The 23,723-nt window shown below is 41.5% G+C and overlaps 1 protein-coding gene across 2 annotated transcripts in view; it reads left to right on the top strand.

Annotated features, from left to right (window-relative positions):
- Positions 1-1,525: 1,525 nt before the first annotated feature.
- Positions 1,526-23,723, top strand: part of ANXA13 (annexin A13) — a 53,877-nt gene continuing 31,679 nt past the window's right edge. Inside the window, exons 1-2 of one of the 2 annotated variants that reach the window (XM_012660812.1) lie at positions 1,526-1,605; positions 2,738-2,860. In XM_012660812.1, the coding sequence (XP_012516266.1) occupies positions 1,591-1,605; positions 2,738-2,860 (138 nt within the window). In that variant the 5' untranslated portion in view covers positions 1,526-1,590. The remainder of the gene's footprint in view (positions 1,606-2,737; positions 2,861-23,723) is intronic. The other variant, XM_012660813.1, reaches the window with a different exon arrangement.

The following is a 23,723-nucleotide window of genomic DNA, read 5'->3' as shown; positions in this document are numbered from 1 at the left end:
AATCAATTCCAAATGGACCAAAGATATAAGCATTAGAAAATGAAGCCTTTAAAAGAACTTGAAGAAAATATACAAGAAGATTTAAGCATCTCAGTGCAGAAAAGGGTTTTCTAAGCAAGTAAAAGAAGAAAAGATTGATATATTTGAATACATAAAAACTAATACTTTATTCACGTATGCATACACACTCAAAACATAGAGACCAAAGACAATGAACTGGGGAAAAATAGTTGTTACACTTGACAAAGGCCTAGATTTTATTATGAAGTGTTTTACAGATAAACAATGAAAAGGCTAATAAATCAAAAGAACAATAAAGGGCATGAACAAGCAAACTACAGAAAAATTCATATAAATGGCTTTTAAGGAATGGGATATACAATTTTAAGGATATCAAATGAAAGAAACATAAATTAAACAACGAGATACCATCTTTATCTTTAAAATTGGCAGAAACAAAAAAGTTTGATAATATTTAGTGTGGGCCAATATGTTGAGAAATGATTACTGGCATATTATCATAGGTGGGTATAAATTTCATCTTTCAAAAGTAAGCCTCACAGGTCAGCTGGTTTTGAGAGTGGTCCAGTGTTTTATATCTGTGTGGAGGACAACTTAGCAACATTTATCGGAATTTTAAATGCACATACTCTTTGGTCAGTGATTCCATGCTAAAATTTTATTCTACAGACAAGCAAACATATGCTAAGATATGTATAAGATATTCATGCAAAAAACAAAAAACAACCTTCAACAGTGGGCTGATGAAATAAGGTTTGGTTCATACCCATAATGGATTACCATGCAGCCACTGAAAAAGAAATGTGCCAATGTCATGAAACATACAAAGCATGAAACAGAATGCATTGTACAAACCCATTTGTTGAGGGAAAAAAAAGGTCAGAGAGAGGAGACAGAGTGACAGGTAAATGGAGAGACAGACAGACATGGCCATATATGTATAGATCATTTCTGGAAGGACTCACAGAAACCTTTGGCAGAAGTGACAGGAGGTCAGTAGGCTTATTTTTCATGGTACATTTTTGTATTATTAGAAAAAATTTACCACCTGCACATATTACTTTTTAAATTTAAAAACTAGTTAAGTTGTAAAAATGATCTAGTATAACTCAATGTAGCCTTCAAAAAAATTCTCTGTAATAATAATAGTTATGTTAGTAAAATAGTAAGGTTTTTTAATCTATTTGGATAATGTTTTTATTATTAAAAGGTATAAAATTTTAAATGAACACCCAAAATATAAAAGCATAACATTTTCAATAATCAAAAGTGAGGTAGTTTTAGTCTTTGAGTTGTGAATAAGTTATTCAACTTAAAAAGCCTAAGCTTTAATTATTACAAAATATTTTATTTCAAAAAGATGGCCTCCCAAGGCAACTTGGGCAGTTTCAGCTCATTTGTCACTAGGGCCACTCCCTACCCATCTCCAACAATGTATTCAAATTCAATGCCAAAAGTTACTTATTAAACGCAAGAGATATTATGCCCTAGGGAAACCATCATAAACTGTGCCTGTAGGAGGACTCGTCTCTTAATGAAATACAGAACAGACATCTTAGAAGAAAGAAAATGGGCAATCGTCATGTGAGTATTCATTGCCTTCGGGAATCACTTTTGATTTTGGTTAGCATGTGGAAGAATTTAACCTCTGAAATCACGACTGATACTTTTATACTTTATCAATATGATTATGCTTTTTTTATTAGTTTTAGCAACAGCATAACCATGCTTTTAAAATGAATTTGGACTATATTTTCCTCCATTGGTCAAAAATCTCTTAGAAGGAGCTAAAGAGAAAGAAGTGTTTAAAATGAGGCAATACACCGTGCTTTGCAGAGAGCAAATGGTTAATATGTATCTGTGGAATGTATGACTAAAGCTGTTAGTTTGTAGCAAAGCTGTGTAAAACTTTCATAGACTGTGCTCATTCAGAGTTTCCTGGGAAAGAAAGGTTCATGTAGCAAGTATACAGTAGACCAAGGTAAAAATACTCCTATAAAGCCATATAACTTGTATTAAAAAGTAAAAATATTCCAGTATTATTTCTGAACTGCATCAAACATTCAGATATTTGCAAATACTCATGGAAGAGACTTAATACTTTTGAAATGTTTAGGCTGGTGAACGGTGTGTCTATAAATTGTTAATGATTAAAAACCAACTAAAACGGTACCATTTGGAACCAACTACGCACAAGACAGATCAGAATTGAATCTTGATTTTTTAATATTGAAAAAATGCATATCAAAGCTATTCCAGGACGAATTTTTATAAAGTTTTGTGCACCTACTGCAGCTTCCCAAAGTAAGAATGATATAGTGCATGTACACTAGCAACAAAGAGAATAAAACTCCGGAATCTTCTGTAAACTGTTACTTTATCTGTAAGGTTTTTCCTTTGCTATATATTAAACCCGTGCTCAGAAGTTTACAAAGCTACAGATATTTTGAGGAGAAGCATTATTTTGAAAATCATCTGTAAATAATATTTTCATACTAGTCACAGTTATGAGCCATCCATTCAGTTTATCTTTCAGAGAAATTGAAATCTGCTTTGGAAATAACTTCTGATAGATGCAGAGGACCTCAGGCATAAGAATTGGCCGCTGCATTAGTCGCTTAGGAAGACAATTTTGTCTTCCTAAGTCACCCCCTTGAGGCAGCTGGCCTTTGAGAATGGACCAGCATTTTTATGTATTTCTTTTTTGAATTCTCAGAGCCAGTCTTACTCCCTCTCAGAAGGCAGTCGCCAGTTGCCCAAGAGGGACACCCCACCCTCGGCAGTCGTGCAGCCTCTCAGCCACCCATCAGGGAATGGAGAGCCAGAGGCCTCACAGCCTGTAAGCACTTTTATTTCCCTCCAAATCATAGGTATGACCTGCTCTCTCGAGGGCCCAGTATTAGTCACCCATGACCTGTCATGTTGGACCCACCACCAGCCACCACCTCAAAATTTGATCATCGGGCATGACTTCCAAGCAGGGAAATTTTGCCCTGGAAAATGTATGTCACAATACCTGCAGCTAATGTAAAAATGTAATCTTCTAGGGGCTCAGTTTATGTTCTCAACGGTGTCTTATTAATAGCCCCCGGGATCGAGTGTATGAGGCTACACTATAATAACCACTAGGACATTTCAGAAAATAGTAAGGGAATTTAACATATGCACAAGGAATGAATACATGCTTAAAAAGTAAATGCAAAACCTTCTTAAAGGACAAAAAATTGTCCCAGTAATGCTTAAATTATTTGCATTAGAAAGTTACTTGAATATGTACAAACTTAAAAGTAGAATGCTGGTGGTTTTGAAACAACTACAGAACCACAACAAATTTACAAACTAAATACTAATGAAATACAAGTCGATGGTATTTAAATGTACATTATTAACTTAGTGTAGTAGACAATGTTATTTTATTGAGATTAAACGGCTATGCTCAATATAAAATGGTCTTGATTGCTCTAATACTGGGTTTTTTGGTTTCCTTTCGTGTTGACTTGATTTGACTTTTTGAATCTCAGCAACTCTAAAATATGATGTGGTCAGTGAGTTATTAGTTCTGTCACATTTCTCCATTCAATCTACTGAGAAACTTTTGTTTGTGACTCCTTATAATGACAATGAGCTTCCTCTTGGCTCAAACACGTGATGTTTCTATCAAACCTCCTCTGTTCTCTATTCTTATATCATTAGCCTACAACAATTAAAGTCTGGCTATTTGCATATAAACAATCATGAACAGAAACACAAATGCAGGCATTGAACTCATATACCAGCACTTGGTCATCCTGCTAATCTGTATGTTTTATATTAATTTTTAAGTTATTATTAACATTAAATACACTTTTGAAAGTCTCCTAGAAAAGTTTTGATTTCCCAGGAATATGTCCACAGACCAGGGTCTGTAGATAACCAACAAATATTGCTGAAAAGCCATTTGAATATTGGCCAGGAAATTACATTTTCTAAAGTATTGTGATCTGGAATTCTAGCCAATCCTGAAATTAAAAATTACTTTTATTTTGTGCTTTCTCCAATTCTTCCATCATCATTAATGATTTTTTTTTAACTGAAGACCGAGTGTTTGTGACTAACCTATTTGGAGCAGTAATAACCAAGAAACTGGGTTACTGTCATTTGCTAGCTCACAATGTTCAAAGAGTTTACTTAGCCTGGAGGACATGTCCTTGTGCTCAGTGAGCTTTGCAAATAGTGTGTATAAGCAGAAAAATAAGATTCACAGAAAAATCCTCTTAGGTTTATCTAGATGACTGTTCTATTATGTGGGTTGTTTTCAAGAGAATCACTATCGGAAGAAAATGGAGAATTGGGATCAATATTGAGATTACTTTTCCATAGGAATGTGGCTGTAGGATTACAGGCAGAGCAACAGGGAGGGAGCAAGACCAAGAGGAGCTGTTGATAAATGTGGACATCATCACAAACTCAAAAGGACTAAGGATTTCTAGGAAATGATTTGCAAGGCTAATGAACAGGAACTAGAAGGGACTACAGCCTTGCTCCTCAAAGTGTGGCCCTTGGACTAGCGGCAGCATCTACATTGCCTGGGCATTTGTTAGAAATGCAGAATCTCAGGTCCTTGCAGACCTATGGACTCGTAATCTGCATTTTAACAAAATCCTCAAGAGATTCTCTTGCACATTAAAGTCTTAGAAGCACTGGACTGGGGAACAAGTTCTCAAACTTGCCTGCACATTGAAGTCACCCGAACAGTTCTAAAAGCCACTGATGCCTGGGTCCCACCCCTAGAGAGTCTGAATTAGTTGGTCTGGTAGTTGTCTAGGCATCAGGAGTTGTAAATGCTTCCCAGGTGATTCTAATGTGCAGCAGAGTTTGAGAAACACTGAATTGGAGCATACGACTAGCCATACAAGTACAGCTCTGCACACCGCTGACAAAAACAGGTGTCATCGCGCATGCTCATAAATGAAAACCAGTGTGTAAATGTTAGGACATCTGTTCAGCGGTCTGCCACGGTGTTTGTGAACATGCCAAGCTTATTAACTGTTTGTGCCAATATGTAGCCAACATAAATATTGTCCCAAATGGAGAACAGTTTGGGACTTACGGCAGGTGAACACCAGGAGAGCTCAGATGAAGGTGGACCAAGGATACCTGGGAGCTGCAGGGCAGGTGGGAAATAGGTCCAGATTCCTGAGAAAAGGGAGGCTCTGGAGGCAAGTAAAAATGTGGCTGGGATTTTGGAATCAAAGTAAGCATGGTCTTAACCAAGAGTGTGCATTAAACTGTGATCCCAAACCCAAAGAAAACACAGTGAACCCTGAGTGGAAACCAGCATAGACCATGCAGTCATACCTTCGTTATCAGGAAATCTTTTCTCCTGGAAAGTTAGTCCTTCAGAACACCACCATGAGTACAGGAGGAAACAAAGACGGCCTCTGATGTCGACACGTGACATGCACTAAAGCGTAGTTTCTTCATTTAAAGACAAGTCCCTCATTTAAAGTCTAGCTATATTTTAGACACAATTATACAACCTTGGCTTTTTGGATTTCCTGTCTATGGTAGATAAAAAGCAGCCATTTTAAAGAGGTGGTAAGACGTCTGCCACTTCTTACACTGATACACTGATAGGACAGATACACTGACAGAAGGAAGAACATGCAAACTGAAACATCTACAGGAGAATTCTACAGTCATAGGTGGCTGGGGCCACTTAGTGTAGAGATGGAATGCTGTGCATCCCAGCAGTGCATGCCTGCATTTTTGTGCATGAGAACCAAAATTAAAACCCCCAGTGATGATGGCTTAACTGGAGGTTTAAATGAGACCTTCTGAAATGCTAATGATAACACCTGACATTTACCAAGTGTTTAGTAGACCATGAGATATTTTGAGGACATGATCCAAGGTCCTGGAAGTTTGAGCTCTTCACCCTACCAAGCACTTCACATACATTACATCATTGAGTCCTCACAACAATCCTAAGAGGGAGATATTCTTATTATTCCCCTTTTAAATATGGGTAAGGTGAGACAAAGGGAAGTTAGGTGCTTTCTCCAAGGTTGGACATCTAGTAAGAGGTAAAACATGGAATTGGATTTAGGCACAAATTTTTGACAATATGCTTTGGGTTCAATAAAGTTTCATATTATAACAAATAGAAGCTAGCCTATTGGGAATTCTAAAACTACTGAACTGGATCGTCACCTTATCATTTCCTCTTTACCCTCTTCCCTGAGCCTCCTTCTCTTCCACCTCCAAGCTGGATTGGATGCTCTTCCTTGGGGCTTCCATAATGCTCTGTGTGTAACTCCATTGCTCCACTCCCATGTGGTTTTAGAGCCATTTGTTTAGTATTCCTGCCCTACACTGGACGGATAGTGTCCTGAGGGTGGGTCTTGTTTGTCTTTATACCCCCATCACCAACACAATGCCTGCTGCACAGCAAATGCTCGGTAAAAGTTTGATGAATTCCTCCATTTATTGCATTTTCTCAGTGAGCATTAACCAACTAGTGTTTTGCTCAGTTGGAGTTCAAATTCCTATACCTATTCACAGTTCTAGACCAATTCACGGATGCGGCCCTGGCATCTGTATTTTTAAAACTCCCCCGAGTGATTCTAATGTGTTTGCAAAGTTGAGAGCCATGGGTGTAATGGCAGGTATTCTTCTAGTGCAGTGGTTTCCAAATGTGGTCCCCCAAACAGCATTATTGGTATAACCTAGGATCTTGTTAGGAATGCAAATTCTGAGGCCTCACCCCAGATCTACTGAATCAGACACTCTAGGGATGGGGTCCAGCAACCTGCATCTGAACAAGCCCTCCCGGTGATTCTGATGTATGCTCAAGTTTGAGAACCACTGTTGAAGCATAAACCTCTCACAGGCCCCTGCTATAGCTATACACCAGCCTTGGCTACAGACCATTCCCACCCCCCAACCTGCAGGGATGCCCAGATGATGGTATCAAAAGCCTACTTATCTCCACACCTTCCTCTTACCCTGAATGCAACCCAGGGAACTGCCCCGTTCTGCTCCCTCCCTGCCTACCCATGCTACCTTCTCTCCCAACCCTCTCTCCCAGGTCTCATCCTGGGGCTGCACCAGGAGAAGGCAGCTGAGAAAAGAGTCTTCCTACCAACACAGAGGAAGGAAGCCAGTCTCCATTCTTGCAATCAACTTTACAATTCCAGTTCAGTTCAACATATTCTTTTAGAGAATCCACCACAAGCCAGGTACTGTTTGAGGCTCTGCAGACTAAAAGAGGAATAAAATAAAAGACCACAGTCCATGCCCTCAAAATAGCTCATAGTCTCATGAGGGAGGCAGACACAGACATAATTATAATCATGTGTGATGGATGCACCAATAGAAATGTGGCCATCATAGCAAAGTTAAAAAATAGGACAGTAGAGGGAGTGATTTTGCACAAGAGAAATGAGCAGAAGCAGATCCCTAAAGTGGAGCAGGGAATTCTTCATAGAGCAGGAACACGTGCAAAGAGAGTAGAGAGAAGCAAGTATGTTCACAGAGCCACAAGATGATGAGTGCTGTGGGCGTGGGTAGCTTTAGCCCTGAGGAGCACTTACTACATCCCACGCCAATTGCCTATGGAGCTGCCACCCTCTGCCCCTAGGCTGTGTGCGTCTGCAGGGCAGACCCTGTGTCTTAGCCATTGCTACATGCCTTGGGTTTGACACATAACACGCAATCCATAAATATTTTTGGTAGAAATATTGATGAACAAGGAGTTGAGAGTAGCAGACAGGTGCACATGGGTGAGGTCCTTGTATACTATGTCAAGTGTATTGGTTTCCTAGGGCTGCCACACAAAATACCACAAACTGGGTAGCTTCAAACAACAGAAATTTCTTCTCTCAAAGTTATGAAATCTAGGTGTTCGAAATCAAGCCATCAGCAGGGCCGTGTTCCCTCTGGAGGCTCTGGGGATATACCCTTTCTTGCTTCTTCCAGCTTTTGGTGGCTCCTTGGCTTGTGGCAACATAACCCTGATCTCTGCCTCTGTCTTCACATGGCCTTCTCCTCTGCATGTGTCTCTGAATCTCTGGGTTCTCTCTTTTCTTATAAGGGCACCAGTCATTGGATTTAGGACCCACTCTAAATCCAGCATGATCTAATCTTGAGATACCTAACAAATTATATCTACGAAGACGCTGTTTCAAAAAAAATGAACATGAATTTGGGGGGAACACTATTTAACCCACTATACCAATGAAATTGGGATTTATTATCTTAGGCTAGTAGTGATTTTAAACTTTAACACATCAGATTTTCTTGGAGGGCTTATTTAAATAGGGAGCTGAGTCCTACTCCCAGAGCGTTGACTCAGGACACTCTAAGGTGGGGCCTGCGAATGTGCATCTCTCACAAATTCCCTGGTGATGGTGACACTGGTGCTGTCGGTCTGAGGACTACACTTTGAGAACCACTGCCATAGGCACAGGGAAGCCTTAATCAATCTCAGACAAGGGAGTGACAACATCAGAGCCACTTTTGTATAGACGAGGCTGAAAGCTGGTGGCAAAATGTTTGGAGAGAAACATGACCAGAGGCAAGTTAAGCACTTGGGAAGCAGCAGCCCTGGAGAGAAAGGAAGACCCTCTGTCCCTCCATCCCCAACTAAAACAGTGACAATGGAATCAGAGGGAAGAGGACAGATTGGAGGGTCAACCCAACATAACTTGCTGATGGATTAGATATGGAAGGTGAGGGAAAAGGAAGACTACAGAGGACTCCTATGTGTCTGGCTGTGTGCCAGGTGGGTGGAGGTGCATCCCAGGGCTACAAGGCAAAGTGAGGGATTAAGTTTGGTTTGGGGATTTGCTGAGTTTGAGACATTTGTGTACACCTGGGTGTGATGCCTAGCGAGTACCTGGATCTGAAACTCAAGAGAGAAGTTTGGGCTTGAGGTAATTTGGGAAGCATAAATTCATAGTTGTTTTTGTTTTTTGAACAATTCAGGCATGTTTGCTTACAAGTAGCACACCACAGGACTCACAGTGGCTTAAATAACAAAGACATTTAATTGTCAACCCTAACAGGAATTCTGAAAGGAGACGATTCCAGTGTTGGTTCAGCAGTTTAGTCACATTGTTAAGGACCCAAACTATTTCTGCCTTTCCATCCTGCCACCCTTGATGTACTGGCAATGTCTCCCCTCCCCTCATGGCTGCATGATAACAGTCGTGTGTTCAAGTTAATGATCACGCGTGACAAAGCCACAAGCAAGAAGGAAGGGGAGAGAGAAAAAGCGTCTGTCTCCTCATGTACACTCCCCTATCAGTGAGAAAAATATTTCTGAAAAGCTCTAAGCAGATATCCCTTTCTATCTCACTAGCTAGAACTGGTCAAAAGCCCAACCCTAGACTAGCAAAGAGGAAGAGAAGAGCCATGAATCACAATTCATCCCTGGGGCTGGGCAAATCATCTTGTCAGCTAGCATGTTCTCTCTCTCTCTCTTTCCTTTATTTGTGTTGGTTCATTCACTCCTACTGAAAATGAGCTTTTTCTTTTCAGTGCTGTGGGAAGCAAAAGGGGTTAATGAGAGGGAGGCATGGCCATAGGTGGCTCAGACATCACAGAGAGTTCCAAGGCCCCACATAGCTCCGGGTTGGCTTGGGTCATGTACCTACCCCGTGGATGATCACTGTGGCCAAAGTTGGCCTTATCTATGCTTGGGCATGGGGTATATTGCTCTATCATCACTGCTTTCCTATAACTGTTATTTTTATTAATATTACTATTACTACTACCACTACTAATACTATTACATAGACTGAAATAGAAATAGAATGAAGACTTAAAGATTACGTAGAAAGGCAGAAAAATAACTCACCCTTCCAAATAATGGGGGCTTGAATGGTTGTTATGGGAATGAAAAGGAAGATAAAAATGTTAAAGAGAATTTTAAAGAAAGAATTAATAGGTTTGGAGCCAATGCATATTTAAACTCTCCTACCAGGGTAGAGAATAACATTCATTGTTTTGATACTGATTGAGACAGAAATTTGCTCAAAGCAAATTTATCCATTTCACCCGTTTCCTTTTCAGCAAATCAGAACTTGTCCACATACTGTTGGTTATATCCTGCTACACAGCACATCTGATGCCATAGTGGCCCAGCTCAGCCCCCGATATTTTCTCTTTTCTATGCCATCTGCCCACTTATCATTGACTCTTGAGGATTCCAGAGTACATCAGCCTTCTTTTTCCCTGCAAGTAATGAATCCCAAGTTTATACTCTCATTGAATTGGCAAAAGACGGCCTTTGGCAATCTAAGAAGGAAATGGATAATCCTTTTCTAATGAGAAACGTGCTTCATTTTTCATAACTCCTAGAGGCATGGTTCCTTTCACGGTTGAGAAATAGCCATCATCTCTCCAAAACCACTTTGTCCTCCAAGTTCACGTTTGTTGATGCAATACAGCAGTAATTGGATATCTGGAAGTTCAGTACTCTTCAGAGGTTTCTAACTCCCAGAACAATCTGGGGACAACCTCAAAGCAGACAGTCATGTTCCCCAGGACACAAAATCTTGTTTCCAGATAATAAATGTTATTCCGCCTCTAGTAGAAACTCCAAGTTCTCCAATCCAACACAGCACTAAAGGGCCCCTAAGAATGAGTCAACGGAGATGTCACATAGTCATGTCATCCTGCCAGTGTAGGCTGTGTTGCCCACAACAATCCTGATGCAGACAGGAAGCAGGAGGTGATGACAGGCTTCTCAGTTTGGACTGAGCTCAACTCGAACCCTTCCTCCTAGTTGCCTTAATCTCATATCCATCTTTCAGATTTGTCATCTGGGTTACTTTGCCAAAAGAACTTAAAAAAGAAAGACATCATGGTCCGCTTCTAATCTTCCCTGGTCTGTAATCACAGCAATTTGCTCTTAATAACCAGAGGCCTTGCTTTAGTCAGTACTTATGGCCATTGACCACCAGAGGCTCAGCCTTCTCAAGACCTTTTAAAAAGACATATTGACAGAATTTTTACAACCATTAGGCTAAAGCTGTAGACCCTGGACCACATTAGATCTTGGCACTATTGACATCTGGGCCCAGATAATTCTTTGCTTGGGGCAGGGGAAGTTGCCAGTTCTGTGCATTGTAGGATGTTTAGCAGAATCCTGGCCTCTGTCACGGGATATTCCATTAGCACTGCCCTATTTGTGACAACTGAAAATGTCTCCAGACATTGCCAATTGTCTCCTGAGAGACAAAATTGCTCCTGGTTGATTGAGAACCACTGTTCAGATAGGAAAGTGAGGCCATGGGGCAAAAGTCCTTCCCATAATGTCTATCCCTCTGGAGCTCTACCAGCAACTGCCATTCCTGCCCACGGGCCCAGACACTCCGCCACAGTGACTCCCTCTCTTATCGCAGGGGAAATGTCAGCTCCTCTTGAAGACTGACCCTTGCCTCCTGTTGATGACAGCAACAGCTGAGAGGCGGCAGTTTTTCTCAGAACTGTGAGCACATAGGTAATTTCTGAAGGCCAGGGTGAGAAAGGTTTCATCGTAAAAACACTTAGTATGAAGGCTGCAGTGCTCTGAGCTGCTGGTTTTCCTGCCTTGATGAGCAGTGCTCTGTAGAAAGACACTAGCTGGAAGAATCACGAGTTAGTGTGCTCGCCTCTCCTCTGGTGGGTGTAGCCCCCAAAAGGACTGCCCCACTCAGACTCCCCACACCAGAGGTCAGCACATGGCAGGCCAGTCACATTGCTTACACTTCTGAGTATGTCACTGGTACCTTCAGGAGCAATGATGCCCACCGCATTAAGGCACTAAATGTCGAAGAGCCTTAAAGTCAGGTGTCTTTGCTCCTACTCTATCCTGCAGTCACGTTTGATAAGTAAATATCACATCAACATGTATAACCCAGACAGCACAGTCTAAGAAAGCTTGTCTTTCTGGAAAATGACCTAACTATACCAATCTTTATTTTAGCCAACTTCTATGTTGGCTAAAATGCCAACATCGAAGTAATCTCAAATGTAGGAGAAAGGTCATTTTTTAATCTAAAAAGTTCCACTCATTTTTCAGAGTGCACAGTAAATCATGTTGAGCTCTGATCCAAATGGATGTTTTTCTACTTTGAGCTTTGCTTGTGAATTGATACAAATATTCCCACCCAGGTAGAGTGATGGCCAAACACTTAATAGTCACATATGTCACTGCTAAGCTGCATCTCTGAAAGGAGGGTTTGACGGCAACGAACAGCTCTGTAACCTTCCCAGCACCCTAAGGTGGGCAGAGCTCAGGCTTCCCTCCCTGCTCTCTGATCTTCCCCCACAATTAATAAACTCCTAATGGTGGGGTCCAGGTGCAAAGAGGATCTACCTTTGCTGTTAGTTGGTGTGATCATGGATACTCCTAATGAAAATAGAATAATAACTACATAATAAAATACCAAATATTCTTAAAAGATTCAAACTGTGCTTAAATATACCCAACAAAGTACATTGGCAAATATATTTTTTCTATTTAGTAGTTTTACTTTTTTTGTGCTGACAAGCATTTAAGTGGATTTTTATTAAAAAAAAAAAAAGCAAGACTTTTTATCAAATTTATTGTCCCAAGGAAACCATGCCCAAGAAACAATCAACTTAATGAAATCAATATGTCACTAATCACCCAAAATTTATGTTTAAGATGTGAATGGCCCCTCTATTCTGTCTCAGTGCGCTCATCAATCTCTACTAACCATGTCTGTGGAAATGTCAGCAGGATATTTTATGGCTCTAAATTCACGAATTTTCATAGTACAATAAATACTTTGCATTCATACTAACTGGCTTCAAAGTACAAATGTGTAACCACTTAGTGGTAAAAGAACAATTCCCTGATAGAGATGGGAGTTTGGGACTTTCTGTGAGCAAGTAGGTGACCCTGGGCAGGTAACTTAACAGCCAGGCCTCAGTGTTTTTATTTGTAAAGTAAGAGGATTGGATACATTCTATGTTTCCTAGACTTCAAACTTAAGTAAGACCTTCATGATTGTTGCCAAATATATGTGTCATCTGTTCTAATAGTTCTATTAATTATTCTCCTTAAATCCACTCACTTTAAAAAATATAAATCAATTTATCTTAAAAGGAAACTTTATATTTGTACCATAAATGGGACATTAGTATCAGTTGACATAAATGTAGATAACTAAATGAAAGCAAAAACATGTATTAAATTCTAACTAAATTTGATGTTTCCAGCTGAAGGCTCAGATCCCATCACCTGTTCTCTGACTAGAAAAAGACCTATTTGCATGGGATAGAGCAGGAGTTCACAAAGTAAATATTTGAGGCTTTGTGGGCCACGTAGCCTCTGGAACAAGTATGTAACTCTGCCATTGTAGCATGAAAGCAGCCATCAACCAAATGTAAATAAATGGATTGGCTATGTTCCAATAAAACTTTATTGACAAACACAAGTGATGGGCTGCATATGGCCCGCAGTCTATACTTTGCCACGCCCTGGGTTAGATGAGTATTAAAGACACACTATCACCAAGTAAAGACTTAATCAGAAGAGCTGAGAAAGAATTTAAAAAAGAATTCCATTCCCAGTTGGAGGTCCAGTGGGCTTTAATGCTTTCAGTGTTCCATGTCACCAAGTTGGAAAAACCTAGGTTTAGTTTCCACTCTAAGATTTTATGATAAAACTCTTGGTTTTATCTTTAGCATCTTGGATAAAGTCTAGGATTTCTTACCTTGGCACATTTTTTTTTTTATTTCAGGGTGTTGTGAGGGTACAAACATTAGAGTTACACTTTACGTCTTTGCCTCACCCAAGTGCAGGTTAAAGGCATGCCCTTCCCCCCCTACAGTGCTCCCCATGTCCTTTTTACCCCCCATCCCCCAAATCCCTGGAGAGTATTACTGCCATATGATCACCCTAGTGTTGATCAGTTAGTACCAATTTGATGGCGAGTACAAGTGGAGCCCATTCTTCTGCTCTTCTGCTTCTGCTCTTGGATAATGGGCTTAAGTTTCATCCAGGAAAGTATAAGAGGTTTTAGATCACTGTCGTTTCTTATGATTGAGTAATATTCCATTGTAAATATATATCAAATTTTAATAATCCACTCATGTATTGATGGGCACTTGGGTTGTTTCCACATCCTTGCAATAGTGTATTGTGCTGCCATAAACATTCGGGTGCAAATGTCTTTATCATAGAATGTTTTGTGCTCTTTTGGGTAGATGCCTAATAGTGCTATTGCTGGATCGAATGGTATTTCTATTTTTAGCTCTCTGAGGTATCTCCAAATTCTTTTCCACAGAGGTTGCACTAATTTACAGTCCCACCAGCAGTGTAAAAGTGTTCCTGTCTCTCCACATCCTCGCCAACATTTGTTGTTTTGGGATCTTTTGATAGAGGCCAATCTCACCGGGGTTAGGTGATATCTCATTGTGGTTTTGATTTGCATTTCTCTAATGATTAGAGATGTTGAGCATTTTTTTATATGTTTTTTGACCATTATTCTGTCTTCTTTTGAAAAGTTTCTGTTCATTTCCTTTGCTTATTTGTTGATGGGGTTGTTTGATTTTTTCTTGTTGATTTTTTTGAGTTCTAGATAGATTCTAGTTATCAACCCTTTATCAGATGTATAGAGAGCAAATATTTTTTCCCATTCTGTGGGCTGTCTATTCACTCTAATGATAGTTTCCTTGGCAGTGCAGAAGCTTTTTAATTTGATTAGATCCCACTTATTTATTTGTGTTGCTGCGGCGACTGCTTTGGGGTTCTTCTTCAAGAATTCCTTGCCTAGGCCGATGTCTGAAAGGGTCTTCCCAACATCTTCATTTAGAATTCTTAAGGTTTCATCCTGGCACATTTTTAAGTTGTCTTCCTCCTTCATTGGGATGTTAACAGGGAAAGTTTTTAATTTTTTTCAGACTAATGGCTCTTGACCCTAGCTGTACATTAGAATTGTCTAAGGAGTTATAACAATACCTACATCTGGTATATACCCATACCTCTGAGATTCTGATTTAGTAGCACCAGGTAAGGACTCAGACGTGTATATTTTAAAGCATCCCAAATGATTCTGATGTGCAACCAGGGTGGAAAAGCCACTAATATATATCTTGGCCAGGTCATCTTCCTCAGAGTCCATTATTTCCTCCATTTGGTATTAGCTCTAAGAGCACCAAACTCTATTTATTAATAGCTCAGACTGTTTCACTCCTGAAAGTCTTAGGATTTCACTTTCATTTGTGATTTCTGTTGTTCCTCCAGGTGAGGTCGGATGGAGCCCTCCCAGATACCCTGGTTACGTTTACTATTCATATTCTCAGTCTCTCTGCTTTATCACCCTAGAAGGCTTGACATCATTCTCAGCTCAAGATGTCTAGCTGAATAAGTTTTCTCTTCCCCTCCTCTGTCCCCTCTACTGCACAGACCCCTGCCATTAATGCAAACTGGAGCAAAGCCAGGATGAAAAGGGAAAGGCATTTAGTATATTCTATAACATACAAAGAAAGAAGATTCCTCCCGCTCTGGAAGGGAAGAGAAATGCCTTGGCTGCAGAGAAGACTTACTCCATCCATTCACCTGAACTTTCATTAATACATAAACATTTATCAAGTGCCCACAGTGTGCCAGGCCTTGTGCTAGGTGCTGTGGATATCACAGTGAATATGACACAAACCTCGCCTTGAAAAAGCTTACAGTCTAGGGAAAGAAACAGACTAGTAAATAGGTATAGTAGTGTATCTTTAAGGGCGTCTGATAGAAGTCTCTAGAGCGGAGTATAAGCAAAAAAGAGAAAGTCAGTGGCATGCTAGAAAATGTCTCACAACCAGCTCTCCGGGGGAAAACGAAAACCTAATTTGTGGTGTTTGCCAATTTCCATGGTGTAAATACTTTCACCATGGCTGATTTCAAGTTACCAATGAGACCTCACTAAACACAGTTGGGAAGAGATGCGCACAATTGGCTTTTGCAAGCTTGCAATGTCAGCCCCAGCTAAGGTCACTGACCATCCTGGTTTACCTGGAACTGTCTCAATTTTAGCACTGAAAGACCCACATCCCAGGAAACCCCTGAGTCCTGGGCAGTTAAACAGTTGGTCACCTTAGCTTCAGCACACCACAGGAAGAAAGTCCTCAGTTCTTCGCAGGAGGATCAAGAATGGTTTCAGAAAGGTGAGCTTCAGCATATTTTCTTAAGTAGATACATTCTCCACTGTTGCCAGTGGAATCAGTGGCAACCAAGTGTTTAAAAAATGGAGAGACAGCAGGACCTATGTTGTCAATGCAAATTTCTCTGGTCCTCTGAGGACTTGAGAAGTCACAGTGAGGAATACACTTGCAGAGTCCCCCCTCTCCCTCCCCTACCTCACACTGACGGGCCCCTTAGGAATAAGACAAATCAGCAGTCAATTTGCATAGATTCTGTCAGGCAGAAAAAAGTGACATTTTGCCTATGAAAATATTTGGCAATTTATCAGGCAGTCACCCAAAAGACGTAAGCAAATTGGGAACCTCGGCCATCTGCTGGCTTCATGCCTTTTCAGCCTTCAAAATGTTTCTGCTAAAATCCACCCCTGTGGCACCCTGTAGTCCTTTGGCTATGACCCCTCCTCTCCTCTGAGGGAATGATACGTTAGGAAATGGGAAATAGAAGGTTTGGTGTGAGATGGGGAGAGGAGGAAGAGGAGGAGGAGGAAGCATTCTGAGAGCCTTTGAAGGGCAGAAAGGCCAATTCCGGCCCCTGGATCATCATAATGAAGACTCCCTGCCCAGCACTCTCATGTCATCTTAGTTAACCTTCCTGAGACTCTGCCACGCAGGGCAGGTATTAGTCCCAGTTTACAAATGAGAAGCTGAAAACATGGTTCCATTTGAATCAGAAAAAATACTGGGAGAATTTGACAACGATGCCTCTCCTGCATACACACTTTGCCCACGGGGAGATGGCTGTCCATTTTGTCCTGTAAATAGTGGTAACCGGACTTCATTTTTCATTTCATTTTCTATTTTCTCATCATCAAGAACATTTATTGATCCCACAGCTTTGCAAGGGGTTCTTGGCTTCCCTGGTCAGTGGACAAGACTCTAGTCTCAACTAGTGTTTTCGTAAAAGACCAGCATTCCAAGAGTTGAACTGAGCTTTCGTATTATTACATTTTTTAAAAAAATAACTTTGACAAGGGCCAAAGAATCACTTGGGAAGTCAACAGTAGAGTTTCTGAATCCAGACTGTGTGAGTTTGAATCCTCATTCCATCACTTACTAGCTGTGTGACCTTGGGCAAGTTATTAACTTCTTTCTGTATCTCAGTTTCCCTCATCTGCAAAATAGGAGGTAATAATACCTACCTCATAGGGTTGCTGTGAGGATTAAATGAGTTATTATATGTAATTATCTGGGCCAGTGCCTAGCACATAGTGAGTGCTCTATATTTTGCTGTCATTCTCAATTTTAAGTTTTCTACCATAAATTTCTCTTAGACCATATCCCCTGCCGTCACTTATCTGCTAATACAAAGTGGTTTCTAATTTAGGATAAACTTATATAATCATTTTGAGTTTACTACAGCAAACTCCCAATTTTAAAGGCACCACACAAAGCACCAAGCAAAGAGCTTATTCAACACTCAACAGGAACCAAGTCAAGATGGAAGGAAGTAATAAAAATGACAGTAATAAATAACACCGGGTGTCAGTATCCTGCCAAGGATGTTTGATAAATAGCCTAACAACCCATGAGGCAGGTGCCATTATTATCATGTTTCAGATGGGAAAACAGACTGAAAAAAGATAAGGAGGGAAATTAGCACCATGCCTGGTTCAAGGGTAGAGGCAGAACCCACGTGACCTCAAAGAAGTCCCTTCCCCAAACTAGACTCAGTTTCCTCAACTCTGTAATGTTCTTAAAATCTATACAAGGCAAATTTACAGTGGAATATCATTCAGCCTCAAAAAAGAAGGAAATTTTGCCATTTGTGACAACCCGAATGAACCTAGAGGACATCATGTTAAATGAAATAAACCAGTTATAGAAGGATAAATGCTACATGACTCCACTTACTTGAGGTACCTAAGATAGTCAAACTCACAGAAACAAAGAACAGAACTGTGGTTTCCAGGTGCCAGAGGGAAGGGAAATGAGGAGTTGTTGAATTGGTACGAAGTTTTGGCTAGGCAAGATGAATTGGTTCTAGGGATCTGCTATACAGCATAGGATGTAAAGTCAACAATACTCTATTATGCACTTGAAAATTTGTTAAGAGGGTAAATGTCAGCCTTGCACAGTGGTGGAATCATAGCCAATGAGGTTTATCCGAGATACGATTATTGCTAATTGAAAACTTTTCCCAATACTCCACCATGACGACTTGAAATATAGTCAGCATTGGCAATTTTTGACAATCTCTACCAAGACTGTATAAAAAAAAGAGTAGAAAAATTTGTATTGTTGCAAAAAATTTTAAAAAAGAGGGTAGATCTCAATTTAAGTGTTCTTACCACACACACGCACACAAAGAGGACTCAAGAAAGCTTTCAGAGGTGATGGATATGTTTATTACCTCGATTGTGGCAATGCACACGTCCAAATTCGTCACATTGTATACATTAAATATGTGCAATTTATTGTATATTAATTATACCTCAGTAAAGCTGTTTTAAAATGTTTTTTCCAGGAGTTTTGTGAAAAACAAAAATCTGTACAAGGCCAGTTTAGCCAGAATCCCCCACATTGGCTCAAGGTGCCATTTCCTAGCAGTGGCAATGCTAGCTGCTTCCACTGAGGAGAATTCAGGCATGGGCCAAGGCTCTGCCCTGCACAGCCTTCACCTGCTGTGTGGGGCTCCTGCCTAATTTTTGCCCCTGCCTCATAAGCCCAGGCCACTACCTGGTTTTAGTCCTGGCCCTTGTTTTTAATCTCCTCAGCCTCCTTATTTCACACCAGCTCAGACAGCAGCTCTTTGGATCAATGTGCAGCGAGCCCTCTGCCCTCTGCTCTCTGCTCCCGGCACTTCCTGAGGGCTCTCTTGGCTCACAGCCTGGACACCCAGCAACCACTTTCAAATATTTACTGAGCAGAGTGCAGCAAGCCAGGGCTTCTGAGGAACTGCACTGGAAATATTAAACAAGCAGAATGCCACTCCCATGCATTTCAATAATACTTTCAGCGTTTGCAAATGACCCTTACATCCTTGTGTCACCAAGCATCCCACCTACGTGCCACCACCAGCGTGCTTGCTGTAATCCAGCCTTGCACTACCACATCCCGAACACGACTGCATCTAAACCTCGCTTGACCCCATGAGCAGGTGTGTCCCCACTTTAAAGATGGGACCACTAAGGCTCAGAGAGATGAATCAGCTCGCCCAAGGTGGTACAACCAGCACAGGGGAAAGCAGTCATTGAACACAGTGGGTCTGACTCCCAAGTCCAAGCTATGTGGACTGCTATGGCATGTTCAGATGTGATCATGGACAGGTCATAGTAACACACAAGCACACAGACCCTGAAAGCATCATGCTGTCACCTCTGCCTGGCTTGTCCTCCCCCCACCGCCACTCCTCCCTTTTATTGTATTGCTTGCCTAACTCCTACTTGTCTTTCTAGAACCAGACAAACATTAACTCCTCCATGAAAATTCCTCTTTCTCCTCTCAACTATTTGCACCCAAAGTACTTTCTACATCAATGCAGTTGTTGTGTGTCCATTTACATGTTTATTTCTCTGAGGCCAAGGACTGTGCTTAATAGATCATTGTGTCCCCCTCACCTGGGTAGTGGTCAGTATGCAATAGATCTTCGATGCTTCGTTGCAGGAAGGGAAGGGAGAAAAGAAAGGAGGAGGGAGGAGAAAAGAAGAGAAAAAAGAGGAGGGAGGAGAAGAAGGAGGGAGAGAGGGAGGAACTATTCAAAGGAGAGTTTAATTTGCCTGACACATATTTGTTCTTAATTAATTCACACATCTCTGATGAGACAGCCTTTCCTTATTGTCCAGTCTTGAAACTATTCAAATAGAAAATGGGGACATGAGGACTGATGAGTATGAGTGTACTGAAGTGTGAGTGTATTTATGCCTGTGTTCTGGAAAATACTGGTTACTATATAATACACAGAGCAACCAATTTGCAAACCATACACCTCAGCAAACTCCTTCACAAACTCCATCCCCAGAGTTTGCTGCAAACAACCTGGAAGAAGATTTTCCTAGAATGTTCCATTTCCATCCTAAGAGTTAAGATTTCTTTGAATTGGACTGGGACAGAAGGTGCTTGATCAGGAGTCTGTTTTTCCATTGTGGCCCTTCTGGCTGGGAGTATCAGGAACTTGATACAAGAGATGACTTTCCTCATGGGCAATCATCATGTTGAAACAGGAAATTGTCTGAGTCATTTCACAGAGTGTGTGTTTTCAGCATTCTTTCTGCCCAGGTGACACTGTTTCCTGGGATCATAGCATCTCAGTTTATTTTCTATGCCTCCTCCCCGGAGAGAAATGGATCATTCACTTCCTTGTTTTAGATGAAGGAATGTAGAGACACACGGAATGACATGTAGAGCTACTAGAAGGAAGAAAAACCAAGATGGAAAGTTCCCCAGCAGCAGGGGTGCTTCGTTCAGGCACCAGGCTGTGCCTTTTATAGCATCAACAGCATTTGCTTCCATTTTGAAGCTAAGGCACAGGTGTGATAACAAGCACCTGAGACGGGTTGTGTCCCGAGGAGATCCTCACAGCCCATGAGGTGTGAATTATCACACTTGTCAAGCAAGGTGTGGTGTTCGGCCATCATGCCAGGCCACCTGGACTCCACAGCCTAAATTCGAAACCATGTGTTAAACATGCATCTGGAACTCCAGATCCAAGCAGCAGGTGACAGATGAAAAATTGATCCTTAGAGATCCATTTACAAGGTGAAAGCTCCTGAAGCAGGAAAGGGTTTTGAAATACTCTGGAAAGTTCATTGCTGATCTGCCCTCAACAAATATTAGTTGTTTATATTTACTGAGCCCATGCTCTCTGCTAGGCTTCACTGAATTCTCCCAAGAGCCTCACAAGGTAGGCACTATTATTTTCCCCACTTACCATAAAGAAACCACAGCACAGAAAGGTTCTGTAACTTGCCCAAGGTAACACAGCTAACAAGTAGTGGCACTGGAATTCAAATCCAGTCTAACGAGAAAGCTATGTTCTTATGAATATTATAACTTCAATGGCCAGCTATTATAAACATGATGTTGTTTGGGGCATTGTAAGACATATATTCAACAAGTTTGGAAGATATCTGTGAATATGTTCTAAACCTGTTGAATCAAAATATGCAGAATTAAAAACCTATATATTATATATGATACATATGTATGTGCATATATATCTTCATATATATCCTCCAAACTTGTTAAATTTAAATATGCACAATTGAAATCTGCATAAATGTCACTTTATGAAATTCTATAAATGCCACTATAAGACAAAAAGCCAAGAGACAGCCCAAAGCGTCAGGGGAAGGACGGACATTTTTATAGCTCCCTATATAACTGACGCTTGAAAAGTTATTTCATGTAAGCCTCAAACCTTGCAAGGTACAGACTGCCCCCACTTTACAGATGAGGAAATGCTGGCTTAGAAGTTAATGGTCCAAGTTCATATGGCTGCTAAGAGACAGAACCACATGCAAACCAGGATTCCTATGGGCTCAAAGCCTAGACTTCTAAAGCCATTTTTATTGACATTTAATATCTTGTGTTGTCTTTTTCTGTTTCCTGAGTGTCAGTTCAAGTGCTGATAAACAACAAATCAAAAGAAAACAAAACCAGGAACACTGTAGAGAAAGCAAGTGAAATATCCGTGCTTTCGCCTAAAGCCTCGCAAAGTGTCTGAGCCCATCCTGGAGTCCCCTCTGTGCCATTCAGTGTCTGACTCACATTCCCACTTTATGTGGATGCTCTGCCCAGTGGCTTCAGGTTTCAAAAACTAAATCTCCTGATTGGCAAACAGGCCTGAGGCCCCAAAGTCAGCTGCCTGTCCCGCTAACAATGAACAATGGATGTGGAATGTCCGTTCTGTATACATTCCCAAGAAGTTCGGTACCCAGCTCACGGGAACAAGCCATAGGACACCCCTTCCATCAACACTGGGCATCACTGATGAATACGTCCATTGTGGAGGCCGCCCCAGCCACACAGAGGGGAAAGTGCCAAGCAGACTGTTTTCTTTTGCTCTTTTTTAAAAAATCCCATCACATGATTCCTCCACTCCGACATCAGATATCCTGCTGATACAAGGAACAAGACTGGATTCTTTTCTCAAGCGGGTTAGGAAAGATAACCAACATGGCTAACCGCGGTTCCTGCAAGGAGACGGGGCTGTGACTTCACCCTGCCCTGGTGATGGCTGTGGCCTCCGACATAGACCCCGACCCCATGCTATTTGTTAAGCAAAAAAGAAAAAAACTAAGTCTCAATGTCACCTCCATTCCTGACACATGGTTCAACACTCTCCCACTGCACCCCCAGATATCATGTTCAGAGATTTCTTTTGTCCCATCCCTCAGTTCCTGTAACTCTATGATTTTTGTATCACTGAATGACCTTCCTAAAACAGGAAGGGGATAAGGGGCAGGAATGTCATTTATATCTGCCAGAGAAAGTCCTGGGTCTAGCCCTGACACCCACTCAGACGTTGCCTGGCCAGGTGATTGTAGACAAGTCTCCACATGGCCTCTGCAAGCGCTCACAGCTTCTTCACTCAAATGAGGAAAATGTGTCCCTCTAGGGGAAGTGGCCCTGCCAGCACCATGCTTGGCAAGTGTCCCCCAGCGGAATTCCACCCGGGCCCCTTGGCCAGGGCCCTTAGGCAGGGCATAAGCTGCACAGCCATTCCCAGAGCCCTGTATCTCCGTTTCGATGTATCAGTTGTGAAGTGGGACAGATAATAAGTGTTCCACCAAATTCTCTGCACTGATCAGGCTAAAATGCATACAGAACAGCTTGTGAATTAGTCTGTTAGGAAGAGATTTCTGTGCCCTCGTTCCATTCTGCCTCACTTCCCAAGCCCTCCATTATATGCTTTATATGCATATTCTGATGAAAAGCAAAAATGCCATTTACTCCTTTGAGGTTGCTACTTTCACACTCAGAGAGCCATCTCCTTAGCAATGTGATTCGAAAGCAGGGTGGGCTTCATAAGTGTGCAGCCACACAGGGTCCCATGCTCAGAAGGGCCCTGTGCTTGGTTCAATGCTCTGACGTCACCGTATTGAGATTCTTAATCATGTTTGAGCAAGGAGCCCTGCACTTTCACTTTGCACTGAATCCCGCAAACCATGTAGCTGGTTGTGCCGACAAACCTTAAAAAGCACCAAATAGCTTTCTTATGCCCCACAAAAGATTTGGATACGGAAATAGGATGTATCACCCCTCTGCCAGAATGTGCAGGCCCTAGTCATAGAATGTGGGGCAGGATGGTGCAGTGGGCAGCACCTGGGCTTTAGGAGGCAAACTTCAGACAAGCTCCCTAAGCTGTCTGAACCCAGGTTCCTCGCCTGTAAGACAGACTACTAACGCCAGCTCTTCCCTGTGGATGATGAAGAAAGGTCTGTCAATGCCTGGCCTGAGGCAGGTGTTCAGCAAATGTCAGTCCCTCTCCCTGCTTGTTTCAGGAGCAGATCCCTCAGGATGAGCTACACCCTCACATCCCACAAGGCAGTAGTGTGTTAGGGAGTCCTGAAGAT

This window comes from Propithecus coquereli, unplaced genomic scaffold (genome assembly GCF_000956105.1).
Source record: "Propithecus coquereli isolate 6110/MARCELLA unplaced genomic scaffold, Pcoq_1.0 Scaffold68, whole genome shotgun sequence".
In the NCBI taxonomy this organism is placed as follows: domain Eukaryota; kingdom Metazoa; phylum Chordata; class Mammalia; order Primates; family Indriidae; genus Propithecus; species Propithecus coquereli.
This window is presented reverse-complemented; position numbering and strand designations above follow the sequence as displayed.